This window comes from Mesitornis unicolor, unplaced genomic scaffold, assembly GCF_000695765.1.
Source record: "Mesitornis unicolor isolate BGI_N332 unplaced genomic scaffold, ASM69576v1 scaffold16695, whole genome shotgun sequence".
Taxonomy (NCBI): domain Eukaryota; kingdom Metazoa; phylum Chordata; class Aves; order Mesitornithiformes; family Mesitornithidae; genus Mesitornis; species Mesitornis unicolor.
The window spans coordinates 20,443-39,347 of record NW_010184982.1 but is presented as its reverse complement, the minus strand read 5'-3'; the positions used below and the strand labels follow the sequence as shown (position 1 = coordinate 39,347).

The 18,905-nt window shown below is 48.6% G+C and overlaps 1 protein-coding gene across 1 annotated transcript in view; it reads left to right on the top strand.

Moving 5' to 3' along the window:
• LOC104540790 (pleckstrin homology domain-containing family G member 4B-like) overlaps positions 1-18,905 on the top strand; it is a gene marked incomplete at its 3' end in the record, with an annotated part of 71,483 nt that overhangs the window by 40,063 nt on the left and 12,515 nt on the right. The window contains exons 13-15 of the mRNA XM_010184676.1: positions 5,156-5,294; positions 7,780-7,902; positions 8,318-8,509. Of these exons, the coding sequence (XP_010182978.1) occupies positions 5,156-5,294; positions 7,780-7,902; positions 8,318-8,509 (454 nt within the window). The remainder of the gene's footprint in view (positions 1-5,155; positions 5,295-7,779; positions 7,903-8,317; positions 8,510-18,905) is intronic.

Genomic DNA, 18,905 nt, shown 5'->3' with positions numbered 1-18,905 from the left:
AGGGAAATTGCAATGCATCCAAACAAATCTAAGCTTAGATGAGACTTTCCCCTGACTTCAAACAAGTCCCTGCTTTTCTTCCTCAGGTCATGCAGGCCTCTATTAAAATGTCTTTAAGGTCTTTAACTACCAGGTGTGTTTCCCTTTGTGTGGCAGGATGGAAGTCATTTTTTCTTCTTCAACCAAATTTTCAATATTTGCTTTGTTTACTCCAAGCTGCCTTTAAAGCAATGAGGGACAAGGATGGAAAACTCCCAAATCCAACTCTGGAAAAAAACCAAACAGTTGTCTATGCAAGGTCTCATTTTCCCATGGAACTCCCCGTCACAGGATATCATTGAGTTTACTAGTACCCTAGAAATTATTTAGGAAGTTTTTAAGATGTAGATCAGCAAATGGATGGGTGTGTGTAGATAGGTAAACAGAGGCAGAGATTTGGAAGAACACACTTAATGCCCAGTGGCTACTTTGTGAGCACTGGAAGTGCCCAAGTGAATTGAAAAACCAAACTTTCCCATGGACTGTGAGCGATTTCTTTGTTTGACTCGGTTTGCCTACCTACTTTATGCTACAGGGTGGAAAGGGTTATATTTTCCCCTGTGTAAGAAAGTAAAAGATGGATGTTAGTTGGAGAGCCTGTCAGGCTGGTGAAAGTGAACTGTCAAGAGCTGACAACATATGAACGGAGTTACCTTGGAGATGCAACGGAAGACCAACAACCAGACATTGAGGTTTTAATGAATGCCTGCCAAGCGAGGCAGAATGTGTGAAAACAGAGAGCTGGACTTTGAAACAAAGGACGAAGGTGCTGGGATGCTGGAGGAGCTCGGTGGAGGAGGAGGGATGGAGTAAGGCCACACCTGAAGTCCTTCTGAGGCTCTGAGCAGCCTTGGCTATTGGGCTGTGCTCTGATCAGCTATCAACAGCCCACTGCACGTGTTCACAGAGAGCAGTATTGCTTCAATGGCAAGAGTAAGGGATTTTACATCATGATATATGCCCTAAATAGCCCAACTTACAATGAAAGCAAGAGCTAATTTCCAGCCCTTTTACCTGAAATGGGTTCTCTGTCCAGTCCCTGCTTATAGCATAAACTCCCAAATATGTCATAGACTGACTCTAGGTAAGTATGAGATAGATGCTTATGGGTTGGTAAAGCAAAGACTTTCCATGTGTGCATTCAGTAACAGGATTTCATTTTTAGTACCATTGAATCAGCTGAGATAGAGGGAAGATGACTGAGTGTCTGTGAGTCTATAGATGTATTTAGCTGCCATATTATTTTCTGGGATATCGATCACATCCAATGGCACAGAGGACTGAGCGCTCACGTCTGCAAGGAAGGCTTGGCCTTAATGAGGTCTTCAGGGTCTGGCTCCTTATTTTCTAGTATTGCCAGTAAACTGGGATAATTCTTCCTGTGGAAGGAACTTGGGTGGTGCCAGAAGAGCTCTGTTTGGGGTGGGTTTTTTCCAGTCCTTCAGCTCAGCGGCAGGGAGCTCATTTGAGCCCCTTCTCTTCTGAATTGGGCTCCTTGGGGCTCAGAGGGTGGACCACAAGGAATACTTTGTTATTTATGCATTTTGGAACCTTACTTTCCCTGGAGTGGTTTGCTGGTTATGAAGCCAATACTGGTCTCAAGTGTGCTCCAAGAGCCTGGTCTTGTCCGTGATGGCACAGTGAATTCACCTCTTTACACATCGAGCTTGTGATAAGCCTATTTTTGTTTATAACAAATTACTTAAAACGTGATTGTTTTGTAATTGCTTGTCATCCCTCTACCTTGAGGGTGATTTTTTTCCCCTGTAGTTGCAGTGTTGTCTTCAGGAAAAGCCTGTTTTGGGACTTTGGGAATTGTGTTGTCAGCTACGTGGGAGTCTGTAGTCTTGCAGCCCAGGTTGTGACTGACTCTTGTCAAGGAAAATTGCTCAAATTTGAGACAACTGGAGTGCTGTTTCCTCCATCAGGTACAGAAATGAGTGGAATGGGACTCTCTGGCTCCCTTCCCATCCATCAGACCATGCTCTGTGCTAGATCAGCCAATGCAAGAGCTGGAACTCTTGTTTCAAGTTGCTGCATTGTAAAGTTACCATCTTGCGATGCCTTGTTGAGCGTTGAAACCATACCTGCTTTCTTTGTCATGGGCTTGGGTGGACATAAGGAGTCCCATTACAAAAAGGCCCAGCAGGTCAGTCTAGCTCGTTGATGAGTGCCATCAAAGCAGCATCAACACCAAAGTGATTTCCATGGCAGCTCAGAGACAGGTGGGAAAAATGTTTTGCCTCCTGAGAGGATAATTGCAAATGTTTGCATGTAAGATCCTGTAATGTCCAGAGTTATAGGTGCTCACTTGTCTGTGTCAGTGGGGGGAAGAGCATTTGCTGTATGGGTGTGCTTTCCTGAATGGATGAAAGCTTATTCATGCCAGCAGGGACTTTGGACCCATGGGAGTAAAACCAAAGGGTGTCTGCCTGTCTGGCCATCAGTATTGTATTTCGCTGGAGTCTTATTCAGAAAGTAGGACCCAGCAGCTATGCTCTGCCGCACAAAACCCAACAGCATTAATGTTGTTGCCAAATATAACTTGCAGCAGTCTTCAGACCTGTTTCTCATTAGCTGTCCTAGCTGTGTCACCGCTGCTGACGGGAACTGGCCTTCACAACCTGCTCTGTTAAGTGCACTTTCTAGAGCTCAGCTTGGACAGTGGTTATGGCTCTGCTGCTGCGAGTCTCCTGGGTTGGATCTGGGTCTGTCCCCAGGAGAAGATGAGAAAACAGAAGGCTCATATCATCGCTGTTTGTTTATGGTGGTTTTGGGAAATGCAGGAGCAATGTTATGAGCTTGGATCTTTCCACTGAAGCTTGCAGATTCTCTGTACAGAACCTGTCTCCTCTGAACTGCAGTAGCCCTGATCTTAGTCCAGAAACAATTCGGATATTTTTGGCTGCACTTTGGAGAAATTAATTCAGTCTAATGGCATTTTGAAGAGGAAAAACAAAAGTATCTGGGAGCCTGAGGTTTGAGAAGTTGGCTGTTGCACACTGGGTGGAATTCTGAATGGAAAAATCCTGTGGATTTCTGCTGTACAGAGCTACTTGTCCAGACGTATTGCACGACCTCATGTCAGTAAAAAACTATCTAAAAACTACAGGATGATTGCCACCAAATGCTCATATTCAGTTGCATTTCATAGGTTCAAGATTGCCTGCAACCCAAGGCAGAAATAAGCGTGTACGCTGAATTGCTTGTATTAATTTTCATCAGCAAAGCTTTCAGAGTTTTATTAGCTACCTGTTTCACAAGTGCTTTGAATAATTTTAATAATATGATTAAAAATATGTTCTGCTAAGCCAGAAGGTTGTAAGATGCTCGCAAAATTAATGTTGTGGACAGAGCCTGATGCTCAGGGAGCTCAACGTGCTGGTGTAGAGCACAGCTGGAGGAGGCTGCAGTATTTTGTTGCCAGCATCGGTTGAGTCCATAGTTGTGAAAGAGGGAGAAATCTGGAAGCAGAAAAAATATGAGGAAGAAAGAATAAGCTTGAATGCTATTCTGTCTCCTGGATCCTGTCTGTAATTCAGCTGAACCTGCGCTCGGGAAGTGTTGCACACATCTGAAACTTCACAGAATCACAGAATTACTGAGGCTGGAAAAGACCTCTGAGAGCAAGTCCAGCCTGTTACCGAACAGTGCCACATCGGCCAGACCATGGCACTAAGTGCCACATCCAGCCTTTCCTGAAACCCCTCCAGGGATGGTGACTCCACCAGCTCCCTGGGCAGTCCATTCCAATGCCTGATCACCCTCAGGTGAAAAAGTGCTTTCTAATATCCAGCCTAAACCTCCCCTGGCACAGCTTCAGGCTGTGCCCTCTTGTCTTGTCACCAGTTGCCTGGGAAAAGAGCCAAACCCCCACCTGACTGCAACTTCCCTTCAGGTAGTTATACAGAGTGAGAAAGTCCCTCCTGAGTCTCCTCCAGGCTAAACAACCCCAGCTCCTTTAGCCTCTCATTATAAGACTTTCCCTCTAGTCCCTTCACCAGCCTCATTGCTCTCCTCTGGACCTGCTCCAGCACCTCAGTGTCCTTGAAGTAAGGGGCCCAGAACTGTACACAGCACTCGAGGTGACGCCTCACCAGTGCTGAGTGCAGGGGAGAATTACATCCCTAGTCCTGCTGGCCACACTATTCCTGATACAGGCCAGGATACCATTGGCCTTCTGGGCCACCTGGGCACACTGCTGGCTCGTGTTCGATCGACTGTCAACCAGTACTCCCAGGTCCCCATCTGCTGGGCCGCTCTCCAGCCACTCTTCCCCCAGTCTGTAGTGGTGCATGGGGTTATTGTGGCCAAAGTGTAGGACCCTGCACTTGATCTTGTTAAACTTCATACCATTGGCCTCTGCCCATTGACCCAGCCTGTCCAACTTGCTAACGTTCATAATCTAGCCAGGATGTGCTCAATCCCTGGCTCCAGCATCCAGCATTGCTGGGCTCCAGCCTGAATCTCGCGTGCGCAGGGGAGGTTCACTGCTGCTGTGGCCAGGCTGGCAGGGAAAGTGCTGCCTGGTGTTGTCTGTCAGGCTTTGTTCAGCACAAGCTGCCTGTGAAAGGCGGGAAGCTCTGTTTTTGAATCTTTCCAGGACAAGTTTGTAAAATTCAACTTTTCTTGGCACTGGGGTGCTGTATGCTTTGCATTTTTGTTTGGCTGGTGGAAATTGCTGAGAGTGAGTGGGACACCAGGTGCTTCATATTGTTATCGTTTAGGAAAGGTTTTCTTCCTAGCGATTGCTTACTTATTTAAATTAAATTCAAATGATGGATATAGACATTGAGACTGCCTGAACCTGTGTTTTGTGAAAGGCCACTGATGCAATAATCTGCATTTATAAAAAGCTTTTTGAAAGTTTTGCATGGCACCTGGCTGGGAGGAGATGCTCTTGTCCCTCTTGCCAGGTTGTCCTCATTGGGATCAGAGTGGAGAATGACCAGAACATGCAGGGAGCAGCGTTATTTTCCTTCTGCTCTCCATATGTAGATGGCCATTATGGGTCCCACAGGGATGAAGCACTGCTGTTAGCCAGATCGCGTTTGCCTGAAGGGCTGGGGGAAGGATATAATGCAAAACCCCTGATCAAACTTGTGTCCCCTTCCAGAGATGCACTTGATGCTGCCAGCGTGTTTTATAATCGAGTTGATGAGGGTGTTCACCGACTGGTGATGCTGTCAAACAAACGCATCCAGGAGCTGGAGCTGGTGATGGAGTTTGAGAAAGTAGAAGAGTGTTTTAAGGAGGTAAGGCCTGTTTATTGCTTCCAGTGACTGCCTGCTGCCACCCTTTGACTGTACATCCCACAGCAGCTACTGGGCCTCTTGATCTCTCCTGAGAAGGTGTAGAATGATGCCTGTGGGCCTTTAAAAAGAATAACTGACCATAAGAATCTGAGAGAGATTTTTCAGATGTGCTGAGAACCAAGCCACTGTTTCACTTGTTATCTCCTGGTGCCAGGTAAAAGTCCTGGCTGCTTTCTAGGTTTGATTTACTCAAACCCCATAAACATCTGTGACGTTTTTCCAGACTTAAAGACCACAGTGTCATGACAAGTCAGCAAGCAGTACACTTGAAGGTGAGGGTGCTTTTTCACAGAGATCAGCAGAAGTACCCTCCCAGCAAGATTTTTGGAGGATCCATTCTTCATGCTCTGCCTTGAGAAGCAGCAGAGCAATGGCAACAAGCTGCTGATGAGTCTGCATGTCCCCTGTGGGCTGTAGGTCCTTCAGGATTTGCTTATATCCTGCTGCTGAATGAGCCACACATTGCATAGCCCACACTAGCTGCCTGTCCCTGCTGTGCACTCTGTTGTTTAGATTCCTTTGCAGTGCTCAGATCCCTGCTATCTGATAAACCTCAGGCACACTCCTTCCCCTCTGGGTGCAACCCCAGGCACACTCCTCCCCTCTGGGTGCAGCCCTATATACAGTCTCCAGGCAGGGGAACAGCCTCTTGTCCTTATCCCAAGAGCTCAGCCCTCCCACCTTCCTGCACTGCTGTGGGAGTTTGAACTTCCCTTCATGTGGTGCTCATTGAAACTCTTTGTAGCTGTAGGATAGCAAACAGACACTGGTTTTCAGGAAGACCTTTTAAGCCCTCTAGCTGTGTAGAGAACCTTAGAAAGTCATAAAGTAGCTCAGGTTGAGTGTCCTACAAGACCACATCAGTTCTTTCAGTGTTGCAGATGCCAGATGTGCTCCGTAAGCTCCACTTCAAGATGATGGAGTCACGTAGTCTCCTTTGCCGTAACTCATCCACAATGAGAAGTTTTTTGTATCTCTTATTACCCTGTGTGTGTGAAGGGTTTTATGCTGTTTGAAGCTCAACTTAGGAACCTGTATCCTTAAAGATCAATACTAGGACCAGTTTCACCATTGCTCTTAGGCTTCTTGGCTCCTCTCCTCTGGAGTGGACTAGATTTGCAGAGAAGGCTGTAGCCTACCTGTTGTTTTCACAGGCCAAGGTGGATCCAGGAGTTTTAATGACTTCCCATTTGCAGGTAGACACTTGGGCGCCACGCACTGCGTGTTCAGGACAAGTATGATGCAAGAACCTTGTGAGGACTCCCTTAAACACGCAGGTTCTTAATACAGAAATGAAAGAAGGCACAAAGGCAGGCTCTGCAGCCTGTCCCTGCTTTAAGCTCAACTTTTTTGATTGAATTGAGCAAAACTGACTGCTCCCAGCTTACTTTGCTTGCAGATCGCCAATGATGGCAGCGTTGCTGGCAGCAGCTGCTTCTGCTTTTAAGCCTAAGAGCTCTAGGCAGCAGCAGTGTGGGCCCCTTTGCAGCACAGGTCACAACCTGGACACCCATCTCCTCCTCTTGCCTGTGGGCTTATTCTATGGTCATGTAGCCTCTCTCAGTCCAGAAGACTTAAGAGTTTGTCCTTAACTATAGGGTTTAGTTGGGTTATGGATTTAGATGATATAGGAAAACAGGATGCACAGACATTAGGAAACATTTAGTCTGTCCCTTCCCCCAGATGCTGCTATACCCGAAGCATTGCAGACAAGTTTACCAGCCTGATTTTTAAACCTACTGTTGATGGAGATGCTGTGTTATCCTGTCTGGCCTCCTGTGTCTGCTTGGCTTTTAGGATGCTCTTGTCAGTCAGTTCTCTACCCATGTTTTGAGGGTCTATAACTGCAGGCCTATAACTGCGGCAGTGGCTGGGCTCTGTTGAGGAACCTGCAGTTACTGCGGGGCTCTGTGGTGAGCCACCTTCAGAAAACCAGTGGCTGAGAGTCCCAGAGAACTGTGAAACATTGCAGATGTGGAGAATCCATCAGTATGTTCACACTGATGTAGTTCATGTCCTGTCAGTCAGAAAAGGGAAGTGGTGGAGGAAATCTGGCAGCAGGGAGATTTTATCCCACTTAGGGGTAACAATAATAGGAATATCAGGCCAACCTGCAGGTAGCAAGGCTTACATTAGACCATGGCTCACCCAAAACAGCCTGAGCAGCTACTTACCCTGTTTATGCCTAAGGCTCGGTGAGTAATAGCAGAGCTTTGCAATTACTCAGTGATCTGAAATGGAAAAACTTCTAGCAGGAGGCTTAGGCTGAAGTGGCAGGATGAGGGCAGGAAGTGTACATGCGCGTTCTTCCCAGTAATAAAATGACCAGCGTAATGAGAGCAATCCTTGCTCTTGCCACATAAAGGCCTACCTTGGTGAGTAGTACAGGGTGACTAATAGTGAAGCCTTTTCCCTTTCCTTCTAGGTCAGCAGTTGGATTGAGAATGTTGGCAGAAAACGGCTGAAAGAAACAATCAACCTGGACGATTCTTTGGAGATGCTGCTTCAAGCGCAAAAGCAGTTCAGGGAGTTTGATCTTGTTGCCAGTGTAAGTGTTGTCTGATTGAAAAAACATATTCTCCAGAGTCTGAGCTGGCAGCATATGTGTCTTGTACATGCTCAGCTAAACCCATGATGCTAAGATGGCATTGGTAGAGTGTTCATCACCAAGGTGTGTGTTGTTCCTTTACACTGCTTGGCTTCCCTGCTCTCCTCCTGTAGACAAAGCCACCAGCTCAACCCCTTAGTAGATTATATTTGCTAATCTTTAGGAAAATAACTACTGTAGGGAAGGTGGATTTTTTTTGTTTGTTTGTTAATCCCTTGATGTGCTTGTAACACTGTCCTTTTTTGTTATTTGAACCTTGAAAAGCAGTCTAATTAGTCTTAGCTCTTGACCTTGAAGACTACTTACTGTCCATGTCAGGTCTCCATCCTTATATACAATTGTATTTTGCTTTCAGGAATATTGCAGAAGGGGGCAGGAAGCACTGAAGAAGATGGATCGGTGGGAAGATTTTTCCTCTGTGGATGTAGATTGTTACAGAGTCAAGCTACAAACCTACAGAGATCAACTGGAAGAGTTCTGTACTCAGCTGGATGAAAACAGGCATCGAATCTGTGAGACGGTCAGGCTGTATGAGTTCTTTGACAAGGTAAGACAAAGCATCTGCTGCACTGAGGAGGGTGTAAAAAGCCTGCTCAGACTCAATCCAGAGCTTGGTTGTTTATGAAAGATGTGAAATGCAGTGTGTACACCAATAAGGAGCTGGATCTGTGACCTGCAAAAGCCCCTTCACGCTCATGTGTCTGCAGTGTTTTTTCCAAGTCGGTATGTGGAAGAAGGGGCAAGCAAGAAAACATCCACATCTGTTAAGAATAGAGGTCTTCTGCTGTCTGAGCTGTAGCTTGTAGGCCCCTCTCTGCAGTGGACAGAAGAACTGTGTCAGTACTGGATTGGACAACAAGGGCTAAGAGATTGACTGCTTGTGTCCAGTCTTGGCTACCAGACCAGCGTAGACTGCCTGCATTTTGTTCACATGGATTCTTAGAGGCTGGTAAAGTCAGCCTGTCAACATATCAGGAGTATCACCTTGCGATTCAGCCCTACATACAGTCCAGCCCCTCTCTGGTGGAGGCCTGTGTGAGGAAATGGAGCACCAGGACGGGGTGCTGGGCAGTGTGGCTGAGGGACCTAAGGGGACTGGGTTGGCCCAGGCATCTGGGAAGCAGGAGGAGAGGATGTGTGTGGTGACTGAGAGTGCCTGGCCTTCTCACCTGCTTGCTTTAATGCAGATGCACCCATTCAGCCGACCTGCGGTTGGATTTAGTGTGTCCTTTGATATCTAAAGTTGCAGATGAATAAACAGTAGGATTTTCTTAGTGCATTTTAAAATACAGCTTTGGCAAGCAGAGGTGGCCAGGGAGCCTGTGCTCCATTTATTCCACACTTGTGCAAACATTGGGTATTGAAGTTCTCAAATTCCAGAAAGAATAGACACTAAAAGTTAAGCTGTACCAGATGTAGATGCCACTTTGTTGCTGTCTCTGAACTGCCTTGGCAGCCAGAAGTGCTCAGAGGAGGAGGGGGAAAATTCAGCTAAACACGAAAACATCAAGAAGCATCTTGTGCGAGGGAGGAGGGTGGGGAAGGCAGGCCAGAACACTGCTGTCAGGACGTGTGAGGATTGAGTTCGTTTGGTGGTGATCTCCAGGTCTGCTCTAACTCATCTATGCGGTTTGCGGTGCAGATGGGAGACCTTCTTGCTGTGGGAATTGTTTTTTTTTTTTTCTCCCAGTGGAGAAGTGCTCTCTGTGCAGTAGGAGAACGGCAAAAACCTGTGCTCTGCTCACTCACTGCGCACAGATGTTTAGGGGCTGCTCTGGTCCCTGAGCACCCGTTGCCATCATGGGGGAACCTGGTAAGAACGGTGGTTGTCATATTTCTTTTGATAAACTGAGGCACACAAAGGTGCCAAGCCGTGCTCAGCATCGTGGCAAGTCTGTGGCCAAATGTTGGTCACGTATGAACCTACCCAGCCAAAGCTGGAGATCTTTGGAGCACAGACATGGACTGTGGCACCCACTGACTGCTCTGTCCTCTGTTCAGGCATGGGAACTACATCGCAGTAGTAGCTCTTTGGCTGTCAGACATGACTCGGCAGCAATGGGTGTTCTTCGACAGCTTCAAAGCCTTTCAATGTGTGGGCCATTCCTAGGGGCACAGATGTTACACAGACCCCAAAGATGGCCCATTTATTTTCTTAAGGCTTCATAGAACAGCTCATACAGCTGCTTTTTGGTGGATGGCAGTTGGGGATGCAGTCCTTGGCGTTGGCAGCAGCAGCATCTCTCTTGGTTGTACCTTTCATGCTGCACAGCCCCAGTGAAAACTGTGTTTGCCCACTGCTTTGGTGTGGAGGTGTCTTGCCTAGTGAGGGAGGAAGATTTTGATCTCACTGGTTTCAGTAGAACTATAAACAATGCTGGTTTCATAAATACAACACCAGTGTACTGTGAACCGGTGGCCAACTGAAACCAGGAGTGTGGAGGGGATACATCCTGCAGCTGCAGGATGAGTGCAGAAAGTGCTGTCAACCATGAAAGTTCTTTCAGTGCTGATTATTTTGATCTTGATCTCCAGAATGCTTTCTGCCTTCCCAAAGCAAAGTCAGTGGTGTGGACTGGGAGGTGGAGGGAAAGCAGGAGATACTATCTAAACTGATTTCACACCTTTTGATGCTGAGCTGCTTTGACCTCCCTGCAGTGATCTTGTGCCTGCCTAGCCTCCTTCTCTTTTCCCTAATATCTGGGATTGTCAACAGCGGGAGATGAAACTAAGCAATGTCCTTGGTTTTCTTTCTTGTAAAGAGCCTGCAGTGTGCCAGACCCCAGGATTTGGGGAAGAAGCCTGGGGATGCGTAAGCAATGTACGCTATGGTAATGAGCTGGCAGGCTCAGATCTCTCCAAACATTTCAGTGTGTGCCAAAGGAGTGGAGCACCCACCAAGGGGATTGTGGTATTCATCCCTCACGTACCTCGCTGTCTACTAGAAACGGGAGGCTCTTTTCTGCTGGCCCTTCTTCTGCACGTAGTGGCCAAGTGTTTCATAGGGTGCTGCCTGTGGCTGCTGGACAGGCCATGGAGCAGGACAGCACAACCCCATATGGTCTGTCAAGATGCTGTACTGTGTTTTTCACTGCTTGGCAGCTCCTGACAGCCTTTCAGAGCTGAGCTCTCCATGATGAGGCAAGTTGAGCTGGGCCAGACCACATGGAGCTCGCACATGGGCTGGCAGGGTTCCTTCCCCAAAGTCATGGCTGGTGCCAAGCTGGATGTTTCCATTTGTCCCCACTTCCTGTGTGGCAGGAGCTCGTGGTGCCTGACAGGGGCTGGATGGTGGCTGGGCTGAGGCAGGAGGAGCGGTGAAGGAAGCTGCTTTCCCCATCTCCAACTGCGGGCCGAGGACTGGGTTTCAGTACCACAGACCCAGTGTGGGCATACTCGGGGACCTGCCATCTTCCTGTGGCTTTAAGCCTGGTCTGGCCACTGACCCTTGTTTGCTCAATCCCAAGCCTGCGGTGGGATCTGGCACCACATGGTGCTTTGGGGCAGAACTGGGAAGCTGAGCAAGCACGGGTGTACGTTGTACCAAAAGCACTGACGTGTGCTTTGTTCTGGGGTGCCTGCAAGGGCGGCTGCCAGTACCTTTCTCTTGCTGCCTGTCCTGGCTTCACACTGCCATGGGCATGCCATCATTACCAGAAGAACCTAGAGGAAGTCTCCTTCTCCTTGCTTACCTTGTTAGCTTTCACATTTCTTCTTCTTTTGAGCTCTCTTTGGGTGAATTATTTTCCAGGTCACTCATATCCCAAGTCTCTGCATGCTCTTGACTTTATCATGGGTGAAGTGCTCAGCTGCCTATGTCCATGGGCTTGAAGTGGGAGCTGTGTGCCCTGTCAGGGCTGCAGTTACCCAACTGGTGTGTCTAATGAGCCGGAGCACACAGCATGGTCTCTGCCAGCCCTGGGATGGCACTCAGTCCTCAGAAGGTCAGTAGGAAAGGTGCATGATGCTTGCTGGCAAAAGTGTCTCTGGAGTAAAGCACTGACCCAACCAGACAGGGCAGAGTCCCATCACACTGCCTCAGCACCTGCACACCCTGCAGCGCCGGGTGCTCAGAGCCTCCCAGCTGAACTGCCTGTGTCATTACAGCAGAGCCTGAGGTGGCCCCAGGGGCTTTTTCCTGCTTGTCAGGATGTTGTGCAAGATGAGCACTCTTTTGGTGCTCAGGGAAAGTGTGGGCATTGCTCTGCCATGGTCTGAGAGCCTCTGACAGCTTGGGCTCTTCCCTTGCATTTGATTCTTGAGGGAAACTGCTCAGAGTCCCACTGCTGAGGGTTGGTGGGGTGACGCTGGTCAAGAAATGGTAGCGTTTCCCTTGTTGGGATTTCTTTGGGCCTCTGCTTCACGAGCTGCTCCTTCAGTGGCATTCTGTGCCGCCCTTCCACTCCTTCTCTCAGAGCCCATCAGCCTGGACTGATGGCAACAACCCTCGGTTGTGATCTCCAGCCAGCCCTGGCTTATTTCTGCTGTGCACAAGGAGCTGCTGCTTCAAGCTCCGCTTGGAGCAGGCAGATTGTTACCCAACCCTTCTCCATCTGTGTTGACATCTCTGGAGGAGTGGGTTACCTGCGCTCACGTATGGATCTGCCCCCACAGCTGGGTCTCCTCCTTCTCTCACTCTCCTCCTCAGCCACTTTGTTCTTTGTGGCTCAGAAAACAAAGCCTTTGGCAAGTGAAGGAGGTGCCTGCCCTTCCTGGGGGAGGGCCAGCTGGCCTGCATTTGATTCTGGCAGCGCCTCCCCATCCCTCCCCATTGTCCTGGCTGCTGTAGGAATGCCAGCCTTTTTGCGCTCTGTCCCCTGAACAAGTGTTGCTGCCTCTGGGGCCCAAAGAGGGGCTGGGGGTGCCCTTCTTTCCATCCACCCAGGCCCCGCTGGCTGGAGAGCCTCTCTCCACGTCTCCATGCACCTTCCCTCCGAGTTGGATCCACCCGTCCTGACTCCGGCAGCCGACACGCACAGCAAACCCTCTTGTAAGTACCAAGATTCCGGCGCCCCGGCTGACGTGTGAGTTGTATGGAGATTGTTTGGAAACAATGCAGAGAAGGGTTTTCACTCGGTTGCTTGTGCGCGTCTGAAAGCATCCAGCATGAATCAGAGTGCTTTGTGTGCGGCTTTTGTGCGCTCAGACAGAGCCCTGTGGGTTGTGTGCGGCTTTGCATGGTCCCTCCAAACGCCAGGGTCACACTGTCTGTAACACAGCAGTGTCTGTCACTCTGTCTCTTTATTAGAGCTTGTTGCATGATCATTTTAGTGGGCATAATTTAACTGCAGCTAGAAGTTGTGGCTGGGATTGCATGTCTCCAGACCAGTTGGGTGTACCTACAGGACAGGTGATACCTCTCCATCTGCCTGGATTTCTGTTAAAGGCTGTGGACAGCACAAGAGAGGGCCGCTTGCCTCCACTGCTCTGAGTTTTGCTGGGCTCCTGTCCTGTGAGCGACTGAGACCTGTTCTCAGTGCCAAGAGATGGATCTGATCTTAGATGTGACAGCAGAAATCCAGAGCATGAGAAATCAGCAGATGTCATTACCTCACACTTCTTCCCAGAATATTCAGAACAGTGACCTGCTGGTATCTGGTTTTTGCTGTGCTCAGTTCCTGATGATGTACCAGATACAATGTCACAGATGATGGTTCTGAGGAAAAAAAAAATCAAGTCCTCTTCAGGCAAAAAATTATTAATGTTTCTTTTTGCTTAGCCTTTGAGTAAAGAAGGGTTTGTGGATGCTGGCCTGTGGGAAGCTGGGAAGGATCCTGATAGCTGGGACCTAAATGTGTGATTTTCCTATCTCAGACTGTTTGCCCCAGGTTGAGAGTTAATTTTGCTGAAAGGGTGCTGTGATTTCCTATGTGAACGTGCTTGGAGATTTGGAGAGTAGAGCTTAGCACCAAAGTGGAAAAAGAGGCGTTTGATGAGTCCTTGCTGTAGCGTACTTGCTATGACCAGAGATGCAGGTCGCTGTGCCATGATGCTTGTCTCTTGCTAGCAGCCCTGCGCAGGTCAGAACAGAACGTGGCTTTGCCCCCCAGAACCTCTGAGCAAATGTGGGTTTTGCTGTGGCTTATAATAAAGTCTCTGAATGAAGCTTAATGCACACTGTTCTCCCTCTGCACAGAGATTGGCTTTACTTTCCTGGGGATGGGCTGTGTGACATTCCCAAATACCAGCTGTTACCTGGTTGCTGGTACAGGTTCTCAAGCTGATGAGGGAAGATCCAAACAGCACAACCAAGAATGTATAGCGTACCTTCACGATGCTGTGAAACAGTTTTAGGGGAAGCCACTGTTGTCTGGCTTCAGCACTGTCTGACAGCAGCTGTGTCATCTCTTTCTCTCTGCTCTCTCTCCTTCCTCAGTTACGCTTGTAAAGTCGTGCCCCTGGACAGACATCGAGTCTGATTTGCTCTCCCATTTCAGGGTGTCCTTTTTCATGTGCAGCCTGAAGCGGCTGGGGGAATGAGCCTTGAGGTTTGAAAACTGATCCTCTGGCAGAGTTCGTGCAAGGTTAATGTGTGAAATCTCTCCCTTCTCCCTCTGCCAGGTTATTTTCTGCTGGAGAAGTCTTCTTGCAAGGTTAATAAGCCTCTAATGTTTACTTTCCCATCAAAAGGTATTCACATCTCAGAAAGTTTCTGCTTTGGAGTTTGAGATAGCCCTCTTGCACAAACAAGGAATTCTGACCATTTCAATCTGATCTGCTGCAGCTTACAGCTCCCCCATATTTCTGTCTTGCAAAATTAGTGCTTTGGAACCTGTTACGTTTGAGTTCTCCAGTAATTCACTGCTATGTGAACTGTCCTGTGTTTCATCAATGACTTTATTGCCAAATCACAGCAGTGCTCCCACCAGCTCTGTGGCAGTAGGTGAATGCCAAATATTAGTTAGCAGCTGCACTCGGTGCTCCCTTCTGGCTGCACAACACAGGTGTGGGACTGGTGCGTAAGTTTGTCCCTCAGTGTTACAGGACAGCGGTGTATTAATTAGGATTTCTCATGTGCTGAATCCAAGCACAACTTACAGTTCAGGTTGAGGAGTTCTTGTGTTGAAACGCTTTTGAGCTCCTGTCCCAGTGCCTCAGGCTCTGCTTTAGTGCAGTGTGAGGTCTGTGTGATGTTTGTGGCATGTGCAGGGGGGCAAAGCCTTGATCTCTTTGGGGCTCTTCACCCTCCTGCTGTGCTGGCCGAATCCTCTCCCTCGCTGGAGGGCACAGCAGGAAGAAGGGGCTGGGGGAGTCAGCCAGCGTGTAGCATCTCTTAGCATGTAAGGTGCTTGCCCCAAAACTGCCTTTCCTCATCCCAGGAGCACCAGCATATTCTGGTGCTGCAGTGTGTGCAGGGGGCCATAGCTGATGTGCAGAAAGCCTCTGCTGCCTTCATCCGTGACTGCTGGAGCATCTCTATGTAGATATTCCCTGTTGGCCTTGGCTGTTTGTGAGCATCAACTGGCAGTTGCCTGAAGGTTTGGGGCTCCCTTTCTCTGAGTCGGGTGGAATTGGATGTCCTGCAGGATCCAGCACTGGTAGCCAGTCCCTAATGGCAGGGAAGCAGCACTTCCTCCCAGCAGGTTTAGAGATTTCCCAGTAATATCTGATTCTAGCAGAGGTCTTTCCTCAGCTGACTCCAGCCTTGTGCATGTGTGCAAAACGTTGGGTTTGGGTACTTTTGGTTTATTTTTTTGTTTGTTTGCTTTATTGTTTTGGGTGGGTTTTTTTTCTCTTCTCTGATCTTGGGATAGGAGCTGTGAAGGGTGACAGATTTTCTTAATGTTTGTGTGCTGGCATCCATCTGGATGCTCGGATCCTCTTGGAGGCTGGAATTCCCTTTAGTCACAGAGTTAAATAGATCTGTTCAAGCAATCTGGACATGAAGCTCCCCTCAGTGTGCAGATGGGGCTGGAGCTCACAATGGCTCCATCTGCATATCAAAGCCCTGGGCATATGGACAGAGTTCTCCCCGGCACCCGCTGCTGTCCAGGCTCCTTTGGCAGGGAGCTCACATGCTCCCAGTACGTCTTAACATGCTCTTAAACTGGGGAGCTACCTCCAGCCTTGTCTGCTACCCTGAAGAAGGGAGCCCCAACAGATGCACTGGTTGTCTGGGTTCAGTTTCAGCTCCACGTCTCCCAAGGCACAAGTGCGCACAGTGCGGTGCAGAGATCCCAGCACATCACCGAGTAGTTCAGTGGAGTTTGGCTCAGCTTGTCACAGGGGAAAGGATGTGAACTGAAGACTCCAGAGAAAGCAGCCACACTCCCCCATCCAGGCCCAAGGACTCACTGGAGGTTTTGCAATCCCTGGCTGAGCGATGAGGACCTCATTAGAAGGGAGCCAGTGCAGAGCAGACTGGAGACAACCACCACCATCCAGTCTGTCCTTCCTGACCTGCGGTGTGCTATTACAGCTGGGTACTTATACAGCATAATGATGTGGCTGTCAGGACAGATGTAAAACCGAAGCATATGCAAAAAACCTCTGGAGGTGCCGTCAGTCTCTGAACCAAGGGATTTGTTGCTGTTGTGCAAGTTGCCAGCGTCGGTGACTCACACAGCTTGCTGTGGCTTGATCTTGAATCTGACTCGTAACGTGAGGCTCCTGGTGCTCTCCAAAGAGAGGAGTTCTCCCCTTCACTAAAAGAAGCCTGAAAACTGCTGCCCTTTTCTCCTCTTATAGGTGATGATCGTACATCCACAAATACACTCTCTCCTTCGTGCTTTCTCAGCCATCAGTGAATTACACTCAACATGTGTAACTTTTCAAGTCTTTAGATTGTTTCATAACTCTGTAGTGACTGGTTAGGCTGTCGCCAAAGGAAGGACCAGCCACCAGATTCTAGATCTCTGGGGCAGCTGGAGAGAAGGACAGTGGCCAGAGCAGAATTCAGGATGCAGTTTGAGTTTGCAATTGGTGAAGCATCAGAAAGCAGGGAGGATAATATTCACCAAGGCAGTGAAATGGCATCTGCTCTTATTCTGGTAAGAAAGGCTTATGAGCAGAATTTCATTGACAAAAAAAGCTTTGCAGTGAGCGCACAAAGCGGATGAAAGGATGGGCAGTGCCTCAAAAGAGAGAGGCTGGTTTTCAGCAGAGGCAAGCATTAAAGTTACTGATTTTTACTGGGAGCAAGCTCAGCCCCTGGTCCTCTGGACTCCTTAGAGAAAAATCAGCAGAGAATCTACCCAAGGGTGCAAAGCCATGAGGGACTGGAGCAAAAAGAAAGAGCTGAGGGAAGGCTGCACGTTGCTGTTGGGAGGTTTTCTGCAGCTGCAGAGCAGTGGAAGCTGCGGGGAGAGCAAATCTCAGATGCTTGTCCAGCTTCCTAGGGAGTGATATTATATATACACACACATACAAATATATACATGTGTGTTATATATACATACACGTCTGTCTGTATATAGTGAAACAGGCAGAGGCTGCTCTGTGGAAGCTCTGAATTGTACTGGAGCAGGGATTATTGAGGCTGGTTGTGATTCACCAGTTGTGTCAGCCTGTTCCTAATGGAGCCACCCTAGGTGTTGCTTGGCAGTCACAGCAGTTAGCGAGAAGAAGGGCAAACACGTGTCCTGCACGCCAGCTCCAGCACCAGGAGCCACGTTTGCCCTTTGGGTCCTCGTGCTGTCATCAGGAGAACAGAAATCATGTGCAGTCCTATTTTATCCAATTATATTCTCCTGTAATTAGACTCTCCTGGAGTTGTCAAGCCTGGCTGCCCAGAGGGGGAACGAAGGGATTTTTGAGCTGTGTTCGTGTTCACCCCAGAGTGCTGCTGCAAGAGGATTTCCAAGCACGTAGCTCTAATGAGCACCCTTTGATGGTGCTTGGGCTGCAGCGTGTCCACACCAGCCCTGACCAGCGTCACTTCCTTGATCCCTTGTTCTTCTTTCCTACCCAGCCGTGGGTATCTGTTCTCCTGTCGTACACTTAAATCCAAGGAGTTTGTGGTCTGCGCTTGTCTCTCATCCTTTGCCCTCCCACAGTGTTTGTACAGCATCTAGCACTTGGTAACATTCAGAAATGCAAATACAGGAATTAAAGTTTGTTTTCCTTAGCAGCTGATTTTAGGGGGACTGGTGATTTTAGCTGTTTCTCCTCCCTTGGAGAGAGGAGGGTAGTAAGCTATACTCAGAAATGGTTTAACTTCATTTCAAGAGGGCGAGTCCTTTCCAAAGTGTTTAAAGCTGAGTTTTCACCAGCTACATCCCACGTAGGACATGGTTTTGCTTAGTTTGGTTTCTGCTGCTAATGAATCCCAGGCAGGGCTTCAGATGTAGTTTGGAAAAGTCGAATGGTGCAGGGTGGGGAAAAGAGTGACAGTGAAGCACTGGGTAGAGAGGAGATCGCTCCTAACTTGGTGGCTTTGCTGAAATGTCTGTGTTCTGAAATTACATCGTTTCTTGTGCCTCCAAGTGCAGCTGCTTGCAGAGCCACAAGTTTTGCTAGAAGTGAGCAGGGGCTTTGGCTTTTAGGGATGTGGAAAAAGCAGTGCCATGTCTATGAGGGATCACTTGTTTTCTCCAAAGCTCTTGTGTGTTGGGTGCGTCTCTCTTTGAATTTTGCTTGAATTTGGGGTCGGTTGGGATGTTTTCTCTTCCTGTTTTTGCACTCAAAGAAAGGAGATCTGTCCTGCGCCCAGTCGGGGTGTTCTTTGCACACTTCAGTAGTTCTCGTGTGAAGCACAGCCCCTTCCCCCTCTGCCTTGTCTCTGGTTACCAGGGCTGCTCCATCTGGTATTTAGACGAGCAGCATTTGCTTGTGAATAGCCAGAGCCGAGATGATGCAGGGAAGCAGTGGCCCAGCCTCAGTCCAGCCATAGGGGATGGTAACACAGCACAGAGCTGGGTGCAGCCGGGATATGGACCCCTTCTGTATTGATGGGAAGGTAGGATAAGGTCTATTTTTAAGCGGTTAATTGCAATGTGCAGGTC